The sequence below is a fragment of the Terrapene carolina genome, unplaced genomic scaffold (assembly GCF_002925995.2).
Source record: "Terrapene carolina triunguis isolate 2854851 unplaced genomic scaffold, T_m_triunguis-2.0 Scaffold262, whole genome shotgun sequence".
Taxonomy (NCBI): Eukaryota; Metazoa; Chordata; order Testudines; family Emydidae; genus Terrapene; species Terrapene triunguis.
The window spans coordinates 5,528,774-5,540,993 of record NW_020664613.1 but is presented as its reverse complement, the minus strand read 5'-3'; the positions used below and the strand labels follow the sequence as shown (position 1 = coordinate 5,540,993).

The following is a 12,220-nucleotide window of genomic DNA, read 5'->3' as shown; positions in this document are numbered from 1 at the left end:
TGTTGCTAAAATACAAATAGGAGCAAAAAAAATTTTTTTTTAAATACAGTAATGATTGCTGAAGCCTCTCTTTCGCAAAGGGATTTGCCCTTTGTTCTCCAGATAAAACTAGGGTAAAGGGACATTTAAAAACAAATACATTATCTGTAAAAGTATCTGTCTATGCTGTATTTATGTACATGTCAGGAACATGGATTGGCATACTTAGGGAGCTGCAATAAGAAAAAGCAAAACTAAGGCAATAAATACTCTTCATTTCTTAGCCCCCTTCTCCCCATTCCCTCCCTCAGATCCCACTACTCACCAAACAGCTCAGCCAATTGTCTCAATCCCAATTCCCACCCAGAGTTTGCTTAGTTGCTGCTCACTCAATTGGGACCAACAAGTCCCTTGTTTCTTCTGCACCTAACACCTGGAAACAGATCATGAGAGTGGACCAAGCCACTCAGATTGTTAGGATCATTAAGAGATAAGACTCCAGAGGATTAATAGGGAAGAAGAATGTGGGCAATGGGGTCTTGAAGAGGGAGAGGTTAAGAGGAGAACACAACAAGGAAGAGTTCATTAAGTGAAACCGTGGTAACTGCAATTAAGAGAGAAGAGTCTCATTTTTATATCCAGACATTTATTTAGCATCATGTTTTCTTGGTCCTTATTAAGTTAGTAAAGCAATATTTACCTGGCTGAGGAAAAACGACTCCCCTTTTTGTAGTGACTTAAACACGAAACTCATCCAACGTTATGGAGAGAGAGTTCTGCACAGACATTGCTAACCGAGAAAGCACAACGCGGACAGCACTGTTTTTTTCATATGCTCTTTCCACTATTTGAAATGATACGCAGCCACTTTCAAGACACATTCCACAGTATGATGCAACAGCTTTCTTATTTTTTTCCCATGGATACATATTTTTGTTTTATAGGTCAAGTTTTGCATAAAGCACTTTTAGTATTTTGTTCTGCATATACCATTAATAAATTATTTGATCCTTTCCCCCACAGTCGCATCTAGCACAGGGAAATAGTCTGTTGACACTATAAAAGGCCCTACTTTCTGCTGTTGTGGACTAGAGAGTTATGCACTTCTGTCATCTGATGAAGCACCTGGAGTGTGGTCCTGTTTCTACTTAATTCACAAGCTGGCAGTGGCTAGACATGCTTACCCAACAGTTTCAACACAGAGCACACCTTTGGTGAGAAGGTTTACATATAGCAGCCACTTCCAATAAAAATAAACTAGCACCCTGTCCAGTCAGTGATTTGTGTTAAAAATATTTCTGTTTTGCATGATTACTCCCGTCTCCTTTATTCATATTGTCCAAGTGATTCAATACGCCTTATACGATGACAAGTCAGGGGTGTTTCTGTGCCAGAGAAATTCATCCATCAGAAGACCTGAGCATATTCATAGAGCCATAGTTTCTTTCATCTCAAAAGATCTGCCCAATCTACAGGGGCAAAAAACGGATGAGATTTGATGTCTTCAACACCTGCAACTCCAGCACCAAGACGCTCCACAGGGTTAAACTGCAAAAGCTTAAAAACACATCATACAATTCAGTTAGTAAAAGTGAGTACTGCTTCTTAAAGAGTCACAGCAAGATCTAAGAGTAAGGTACGGACTATAACACCGAACATATATAAAGTTCAGCACAATGAAGACCCCCTTACTGGACATGGAGATACAGCCTGCTGAGACTAAAGATCCCAGCATGCAATGCTCTGGAACATTACATACTGGGACTCCTAGCCCCCAGTGGCTAAGAGAATGGCAGCCCTGGACTGCATTGTAGGTTGTATTTGGCCTACAGTCACCTCGGCAGTAACGTAATGCCACAGATGATGGCAACATACAGGTTTCTTTAAGTTCCATGATTCTATCTCTACTGCCCTAGAACACGGTACGGTTACAAACAGTTTTTATCTCCTGAAGAGTATTTCCACAAAATGATTGTAACGAATAAGGGAGTCTAAAGTGATCTAATTAAATCCAAATTTAAAATCGAGATGTTGGAGAAAACTGGTGCAATAGTTTAATGGAAAACTGCTAAAACTAAACAGTTTATTTGCTTGAGTTACAATCTCCAAACAAGACAGCATATTGAAAACAGGCTGTATTCATGTGGAAAGGAAAGCATAATATTTATCCCTACTGAGTTTAATTCAGAATGGTAACTTTAAAGGGAATCTTAAGGCAGTACTTCAAATAGTCTGATAAAGAGCCGTGAAAATAGTTTGTAGACTTGGAGATTGTTTTTATATTACAAATACACAGTTCAAGGGCATACATTTAGTTTTTGCCTTTCTTCAGAATGTTTCACAATATAAATTAATGACAGTTTCTTCTCATACTTGTCATGAAGGGGTACTGTGAATTCTAATCTCAATGCATTCAAATGCCTACACCTGAGAATCAAAATGAGCATAAACCCATAAGCATATTAATTTGTACATTTTAAATTGGTTCTGCCATTTAAAATAATCTAACTTCATTCCCGAAACATAACTCGGGGAGCAACTGCATTACTGTGAGAATTTACACAAGCCAGCAGACAAGCAGATGCAGTCACTGTCACGCTGCCTTCCCATGAAACGTAACAAGTGACAGCAGGTGGGAAAGTAAACACAATGAATTTTATGTTCTGAAGTTCTGTATTACAGAACAAAAACTTTACTCTTGGAAAATAAATGCATCATAAGTTATACTAGATATCTTTTTTCCTTAAAAAAATGTGTGCAAATGTTATTGGCCAGTGAAACCTGGAAGTATCTAAAGAAAAATCTTGAGGACAAAATACCAATTAAATATAAACTAAGAACCTTAGCTTATTCGTTTAACAAAACAAAAACAAAAAATAGAAAAAAAAATCTGTTTTCTCCTAAGTGAAGGGCATGGTGTTGGCTAGATGAAGAAGGCAATGAAGTCATCAGCACTGGAAGCTGTATGCCATGAGACAAAACTTGGTATGGTTTTCCATGTAGCTGCACACTGATCCCTGCAAGCTATTTTGTGATGTCCTGACCTGCGTAACCTGTTTGGGGGTGGAAGAGGAAAGCCACAATGACAAATTGCTAACCATGCCAAGAGACCCTTCCTTTTCCTGACAAGGCTTCCTCAACAATGAATGGTAGTTTCCTTGGATAGTCACACAACAGAGGTTTGATTTACTAGCCTATGGAGCTGAACCTCCATCCTATAAGTCACCAGACTGCACATGAGGACTTAACCTGAGCTACGACCCCAACAGATATGATCTTGTTATCAGTTTGAAGTTGCCTGAAAGTGAAGACTATACTATATATCCATGTGTCACTTCAAACTGTAAATGGTAGACGCACCTCTGCTTGGTATATTTACAAGTGGACCAGACAAAAACACAAGTAAATTTACAACACAGACCAATCTGTCAGAGAAGCGGACTACAGCACCTAATAAGTCTCCAGCTCTACAAGCATACGTGAGATATTTCCTTCACTGTGCATTGTTTGTTTATTTCTCACACTCTTTAGTAACATGACACCTGTGTGTGCTAGGCTGGCACTGGAATTGGTGCCGTATTACAATATGACTGACAGATGGTAAATCATTGGCTTGGGAGAAAGATACAGAAGTCAGTCTGCCATTGGTTCCTTTAGACGGTCAAGCTTTAAGTCTCTTTCCTTGGGTTTCAACTGTGTTCAAACCAAGACTGAGTTCCTGAGTGATGTAATCATTTGTGTAGCCTCTAAGCCAGATGCTCTTCATCCAAAGTCCAAACCACAAAATCACCATATATCATTTACCCTGTTCAAATGGAGTCAGTCATACCTATGACTCCTATGTTATGTTTGAAATTAATGAACATGTAACGAGGAGAGAAAGGAGAAGTACATTCATTGCAATTCTATGCTGTTCATGCATAAGCTTATTTCAGCATCTTGTGTTATCAGTCATGACCACCTAACGTGGAGAGCTAGAAAACAGCAAGTCTTGTCCTTTCCTTCAATGTTTAAAAAATCTGGCTGTGTATTTTCTTTCAAGCCAGCACCCCTTTGCTTCAATCCTCTAATGGACAATGTATTAAACATTATCTTTCGGTTGCAAAAGCCAGATTATTCACACTTTAAATTACACTTGTCTTCCATCCTTAAGGGATGCCTTGAAATTCTCTTCCTTCATGGAGGGTAGTAACACATTTTCAACTATAGCAATGTCATAGGTATGGTTAACATAACAGTAAATTATGGATTATCTAGTGTCTGAAGGTAGCTTGATATATTGGCATTGGTATTTTTGGATTGAATTAAAATGTTCATGGAAACACTTTGGATGGATTTAGGACAAAACTCCTAAAATGGTCGTATACCACAAGAGGATTTTCAAAAGCACTCAGCATTGGCTTAACTTTTCTCCCTTTGAAGTCAATATTAAACTCTTAGTCCTCTACTTAGAAGTCTGGCATCAGAAGTCAGAATTTCCAGATGTAACAATATATTCATGCAAAATTCATAAGCAATGACAGGAGGGCTGCCTACAACCCTGCAGTCAGCTTTCCATAGTTAGGTTATTTCACTGCTACAGCACAGTTAGAAACGTTTGTACATATATGTATGCTTACATATGTAAAATATATTTCCTGTTAAATTACCTGCTGAATGAGTGATCTGGCCTCTTTGGATACGTGATCTGGCATGTTCAAAGACGTGTGAGTGTTTATTCCTGCTGGATGACACTCGGCTAGAGTCTGAAACAATCAATCAGGAACACTTCTTAACCAACATAATACAAAGATAGTATAGGTGCACGCTGATGCAAACACTGTACTTAGATCAATCCTCAGACTAATAAAAAGCAAACCTCACAAGAGTATATTAAGGTACTTGAAGTTCTCCTGGAACTATATTTTTATACAATTTATATTTTAAACCTCTTCCTCTTCCCCCAGACTTCATCTTTCTCCTGCTTCTGGTCAATTGGATTCTTGAATTTTGTTCAAAATGAAACTGCTACGACTGTCCAAGTCCCTGAACAAATCTGATTTGGTCAGATATCCATTTTTTAGAATATTGAGTAGTTTTCCCAGTAAGTAGTAATGTCTTTTTCTACCACCTGCTTCTGTATGGGCTAACTACATATCATCACTTAAGCACATTAACCTCATACATTATACTTTAAAATTATTGATCCTAGTATATGCATGCATTCGAACATATGCAGGAGAGATGTAAAACTGGGCCATGTGAGAACAAGCAATAAGAGGGGAGGAGGTGAAATCCATTTTACTGACCGGGTGTCAATCTATATAGAAATTGATTAAATATCAACATTTCACTGCAGACCCAGCTCAAACCTGAATTAATGTTAGTACCACATATGTAGGTCTACACTGCTCCCTGGACTGTTATCCAATAGCTTCAGAACTAACATTTGTATTCGTGTACAAATGCTGGACATGTGCATTGAAAAAAGTAGAGAAGGAATATTAGATAAAGAATAATTGTGGCTTTTTTATTATTATTAACCTCAAAATTGCAATATGGTAAATACAACTTTACCAAGTTTTTGTGCTGAAGCTTGAACAAGTTTGAATCCCTGAAAAACCTGTACAGTTCTTCTGATCCTGTGCAAGCCAAGCAAGCCTATGCAGCTCAGGTCTGAAGAACACAGTTGAGAGGGAGATAGTAATAAAAGCATGCTCAGGCACAATTGCTTCTGGAAGGATGGTGCCTCCATGTTGATTTTACTGAATACCTGCACCAGTGCCTACCTTTCCAGTGAGGAGTTCGAAGAGAATGGCACCTAGACTCCACCAATCACAAGCTTCTGTCTCTTCTAGAATAGCTCCAACCTCTGAACACAAGACATTTAGATTAAGATTTAAAAAGTCAGTTTCACCTTCAAAATTAATATTGATTTACAAGGTGACTATTTAATACTGATTGCACATACACTAAGTACTACAGAGCTTTCATTATGCCTGCATGCTACTGAGCCCTTCAGCCACCTATCGCAGGCTGCATTTTTCAATGCAGCTGCACAATATACTCAATTTATTATTTCCTCATTACTTGCACAGTATGGACATTTTCAATACCAGTAGGCACATGGGCAAGGATTCCTCTCCACTGGATTGCAATGTTTCCTTGTACAACAAAATTTGTTTAGTGAATTTAGGGCTGGTGAAAGGGGACAGATTAAACATTCTTAAGACTGAAATCCATTTCTCCATAAAATAGGTACAGTCCATCAGGGCTGGATATAGGGGCACGTGACCCAGGCACTCACCTTAGGTGCTGGGCTTGGTGTGTGTGTGTGTGTGTGTGTGTGTGTGTGTGTGGCACTGAATTGTTCTTTATTTGCTTGTATATGGCACGAATAAATACAGATTTACAGATCCTAGCATGCAAATGTATCATCTTACAAGACAGGGATAAATCATGCATGCAAATCGTGCATCAATCATGAAATAAGCTACAAATTCAATAAAAAATAAGGTATTCAAAAGTTTAACAAATGGAGGGGTGGGCACCAAAGATGCTCCTTGCCTGGGGCACCATTTGGTCTAGGGCAGGGGTGGGCAAACTACAGCCCGTGGGCTGGATCCGGCCCCTCAGGGCTTTGGATATGGGCTGCGGGATTGTCACCCCGGGAACCGCAGCCAATGGGAGCTTCTGGGGAGGTACCCACAGGCGAGGGCAGTGCATTCAGCCCTCTGCCCCCCCTCCCCTAGAGGCTGCAGGGACGTGGTGCCGGCCGCTTCCCGGAGCAGAGCGGTGCGGGGCCAGGGCAGGCAGGCAGGCAGGCAGCCCTGGCCCCGGTGCACGCTGCTGCCACCCCGGAGCAGCTCCAGCCGCACCCTGGACCCCTCCTGCACCCCAACTCCCTGCCCTGAGCCCCCTGATGCATTCCAACCCCCTGCCCTAAGCCCCCTGCTGCACCTCGCACCCCTCCCGCACCCTATCCTGAGCCCCCTCATACGCCCCGCATCCCTCCCGCACCCCAACCCCCTGCTCTGAGCCCCCTCGTATGCCCTGCACCCCTCCTGCACCCCAACCCCTTGCCCTGAGCCCCCTCGTATGCCCCGCACCCCACCCGCACCCCAACACCCTGCTCTGAGCCCCCTCATATGCCCCGCACCCCTCCTGCACCCCACCCCCTGCCCCAGCCCTACATTCATGGCCCTGCATGCAATTTTCCCACCCAGATGTGGCCCTCGGGCCACCCTGGTCTAGGGCCAACCCTGCAGTCCAGGCATGACAGTACCACTGCAATATCTCAATTCTGTCCTAGAGGGTGAAAGGATAGTTCAGTTATCACATGACCAATCCTTCATCTCTGAGGTTGCCAAGGAGGATGTCACTTTAAGAGGAGGACACTAGTCCACTGGAAACTGGACTGAGACCATAAACTCATTTCATGGAATCACAGAAATGTAGGGCTAGAAGGAACCTCAAGAGGTCATCTAGTCCAGCCCACTGTGCTCATGCAGGATTTCACAGAGGCTATTCAACAGCCATCAGAATTTAGTAACTGAAAGTTGCTACCAACTGGACTGGATTCAAATCAACTACCTACTTACATGGTAAAAGCGTCCATCCCTAATACTCAGCAGCCATCCAGACTACTTCGTTATTCTCTGTGCTCAGGACACAGCAGTGTGGCCTGTGTACACTCACATCATGCGCAGTTGCACACCCATGGTTGTAGCAAAAAGAAAGCACCTGGCCTTGACTGAAAGTCATGTTAAAAACAAAAAAACAAACAAAAAGAACACACAACCCAAGCTGTCTGCTGTAAAACAGGGGCATAATAGACTGCAGTGAAGAGGAAATCTTAATTTTGACTGTCAAAAATGCAATAGCTGCACTAAAATTGCTTTAGTGTCAAAATCCACCCCAGATTCCAAGCAGAGAGCATTGATTAGTATACGGTCACATGGCAGTTGCTATGAAACACATTATGCCAGTTTAGAAAAAACAATTGTGTATCCTTTTATGCAGATTAAAATGAAGATGGCAGAAGAGGAACTACAGATGCATCAGATTCCTGTAGCAGGGGAGAGCAGAACAGTGACTACAGCTCTCCACCTGACACAAAGAAACATTGAGAGCCCAATCCTGCAAGATGTGGAGTGACGAGCACTCCCATTCCCATTAGCTGCAATGCAACTTGAAGATGCTCAGCCCTTGCAGGACTGTCCCTTAATACAGCTCTTTTTTTACACTCTCCAGTACCACGCACATCTACATTAGAAAGTTTACGAGGATAGTTAAAGCAATAGAATCCTTGGTAGTAACAGACACTGATGGGTTATTTGCAGAATCAAGCCCATAGTGCCTTCTACCAGAGAATCTCAAAGCTATTTACAAGAGGTTGTTACATATTAATTCACTCATTTTGCAGAAGGTCAAGCTGAAACAGAGATTGATTAAATGGCAAAGTGGGGACAAGAACCCAGTTCTTCTGACTCCAGGGCCTGAAGTCTTAACCATTAGAAAACTGCCAAATTATAAATGGAGAGTTGTATCATTTCCTGTCTCTTACCTATGTGAACCACAACATTCAGACACCAAATCCTCCTGTCACTTTCATCCCCAAACACCATTAAAAAGATACAATTAGGATAAATAGAAACAGCCACAAAATACAAGGTTCAACTTGCCCTGAGGGTTCTGGCAAGATTGTTCACGTGGTTTATAGGGTCTAAATGATTAGTCACCAAAACCAAAATGTTAAGTATAAAAGCTACCTAGGTAAAGCATCCATATGTACTAATCAAAATTGAAATTAGCTTTACTTTCCTCCCATTCCACCACCACCCATATCCTCCTTAGGTGCGGCTTTGCCTTCCTACCCCCTATGGTTTTCACTTTCAAAATCAAAGTAAGATGTTTTCCTTAAAAAGTCATTGAAAATGCTACATATAAACATATGCTGTTTACATTCCGTTACTTGAGCAGGTCACATTACTTTTGATGCAATACATTGATAATAATAAGTTCAGAATGTCATATCAATATTACTGCATTTTTATCTCGACTACACTTCATGGGAAAATTTAGAAATAGGTTATGAAGCACTTACACAGAAGCCAGTTAATATAATACCACACAGTGCATATGCTTTTCAAAGCTTTAATATCGCAATAAATGTGAACCACAATATCTGCCCTCATTCAGAAAATATTTTCATCTCTATCCATCAGCAAAGTAATTTAGAAAATAAATGGTAGTACCCATAAGCCTAAGTGAATAATTTGGGCATATTTGTGCCTGTCCTTTATCAACCTTTAAATTGAGGACCCTATTCACATTCGGACATGGACACAGGTGCTAGTGTTTCCTAGGATTAACAGTATACAAGATCACAAGATCCTTTCAACTGGAAAAGATGATAGGGTGAACAAATCAGTAGTTCATCCAACCTTAATGTAACTTGACTAAAAGGGAAAAAGCTGCTTTCTTTTCCCCAGAAATCATATCCACGGGACAGTCAAAATCAGGTAATGCAGCACAACAGTGTTAAATTCCTGCACAGAAATACTTTACCTGCAACACCTATTGCTAACTGAAGACAAGCTTTGCGAAATGCTAACCACTTTCACTCAGACAGATGGTGCAGATACACAGCTTCTGTGAGGAGGCTCAGTGCTATTCTTCTGATATAGCGGCTGGTCTTGAGTGAAAGGCCTTCTTTCCTTCCTACCTCCCCCCAATATTTATCTGAACATTTATATTATACATAGTGGTACCTTCCTTCTTGATATGCAACTGATAGAGTTGTTTATTTATTTTCAATTTATTTTGCAAACAGCAAGCCAAGTAGAAAGGGGAGCCCAAACTAATTTATTTTGGAACCAAATCTGTTACACAGTTATTAATATTGTAACCACGATGCACTTTGCCTGTTGTCCTTTATAAACTGCATACAATAATGGTACAATACCTTACATTGAAATACCACTCTTCATGCTAAAAGATCTCAAAAAGTGTTATATAAAAAGGCACAGGACATTTTTTCTCCCAAATGCACCTGATCTGGGGCTGACCATAAGATCGGTTGAGTAGTGCAGTGCTAGATTTTGGAATGAAAGATACCGGGTTCAGAAGCAGTCTAGTGGACTTGCAGTCACTATGCAATTTAGGCCTTGTCTTTCAGTTCACCTGGAACAAAATTCAGTCAAGTTTTCCAGGAGAAACTAATTCCCAAAACAGACATTTGAATTAGTTCAGGCATAAGTCCTGAAGTTAGTACACATGAAAATAAGTTGATTTCTGAAAGTAAGCAGAGGTATTGCTTAACCTAATATTTAGAAGCTCTAGAGTTTTGTACTGAGAGGTTTCTCCAAAGCAAAAAAAAAAAAAGATTCCATTTGTAACATCTAGCATAGTTTTTCTATTGGCCAGAACCCAAAACTCCAGTCTGAATTACCATCAGGTGACACTGTGGTACTCAGCCAAAACCATTAAGGAGGACTGATTGGGGGGAAAGGGGGAGCGACAAGCACAACCCCCTGAAAATGATAGACATGGTGTTTACCATTCCCTGCTGCCATGGATAGCCCAGAAAATCTATTTGCCTTATTTTTCCTAATTTAAAAGCTTTGCATTTTAGTTTAGTATTATAAATGTAAAGAAGCATTTGCAAAGAACCAGATAAAAGGAACCAAAGCCAATTTACTCCACACAGATTCGGTCAGCCAAGATCTCGTAAGATACAGTAACTAAATACCACATCACATAAGTGATTTGGTCATAACGCTCTGCTAAAGTCTTTGCAATTTATAAAACACAGACCATTGATAGTTACATATCAAAGGTATATCATGGTCTTTAAACATTAAAATAGTGAAGCAAGTCAAATGAACATCTAACAAGATTAATTTGGTATAAAAATAGGAACCTACATATTTAGATATTTAAAAGTGTATAGGTATCGGTGTTCCTCTTTAGAAGGAATTTCCTCATTCACTTAAGGAAAAAGGTTAATTGTAATAGAGAGGATTATGTTTTTTCTTCCTGTTAGCAACCTCAAATGGAATTAAAACTTCCTCTAAAAGTCAGGTGACATAGGAGACCAAGACTTTTTACCACTGTATTATCAAAAAGAAGGTAAACCTCACACCCAACATGATCTTTAACCCTTCAGCTACTTCCACTTACATTACAAAGCAATCTTCTTTATTAATTTCAAGTATTATGCCCAACCTAATACAAATGTCTCCTTTGGGAATTACATTTCTCCTGGAACTATTAACTGGATTTTGTTCCAGGCAAATTAAAAGAATTGTAAAGGAAATGACTGATTTTTACAAGTCAAACAGCATTCTAAATGTCTTGTGTCCTGAAAGAGTGCAGTGCAAGAACATACATTGTCTGAAAAGAGCTACTTTAAAATATGCCTTAAGAACAAGCTACGCAAGTTATTTCTGGAAAATGTTTAATAATCTCTGCAAACCCATTCCTTTCAACAATTCCTCTCCCCTGTGTGCATGGGATTTTGTGATTTTGGAGTTGAACTGTTTTCTTTCTGGAACTTTGGTGTCTTTAAGAACAGTATTTTATTTCCCACTTCACAATAAATCAATATTTTCTCTCAAGTTCCAGAACCTACCTCTGTATTCAGTTGATCTAAATTATTTTAAAGTAATTCTTCACCAATCTTGTTTCCTAAATTCAATGTTTCTTACATTCAAGTTAGCCTTCACTGCTCAAAATGTCTTTATCCTCCATTTCTACTTTCTCCTTTACATTTAGGATCACACCAGTATATAAAAGTTCACGCAGCAAGTCATTGCAAAGCCAGAAATAGAATCCATGGAGTTTAGTGTCTCACAATAACCATTAGACCAACCCTCCCTTTGATTTCTAGGGGTCAATGATATTTAAATCTCCTTTCTGAAACAATCTACTCCAAATGAAATTGCTACAATTCAGAACAGTAGTATTTAATGAATATCAGCAACCTCACACTGAAAGTTATATACACAAGGCTTCAGGTAACTGGTAAAGTGGGGCGGGATATATTTGTCCAGCAAATAAACATCATGCCATAAAGACCAATGTTGTTGATATTTTTGACTTTTTTTAATATTGTGTGCTTCCAACAATCAGCTGCATGTTTCTTCCTTATAGGAAACTGTCTAACAGCAGAAGTGAACCTGTCATTTCACATCTGGGAGCATGGAGATCAACTTGTGGTGTGAAGCAATTTGGGCTTTATTGGACTAAAATTTTTATC

The 12,220-nt window shown here is 39.9% G+C and overlaps 1 protein-coding gene across 1 annotated transcript in view; it reads right to left on the bottom strand.

The window, feature by feature from the left end:
• Positions 1-317: 317 nt before the first annotated feature.
• Positions 318-12,220, bottom strand: part of RPS6KC1 (ribosomal protein S6 kinase C1) — a 92,776-nt gene continuing 80,873 nt past the window's right edge. Inside the window, exons 13-15 of the mRNA XM_024215298.1 lie at positions 5,748-5,830; positions 4,629-4,724; positions 318-1,536 (exon numbers count right to left, since the gene is read on the bottom strand). Of these exons, the coding sequence (XP_024071066.1) occupies positions 1,426-1,536; positions 4,629-4,724; positions 5,748-5,830 (290 nt within the window). The 3' untranslated portion in view covers positions 318-1,425. The remainder of the gene's footprint in view (positions 1,537-4,628; positions 4,725-5,747; positions 5,831-12,220) is intronic.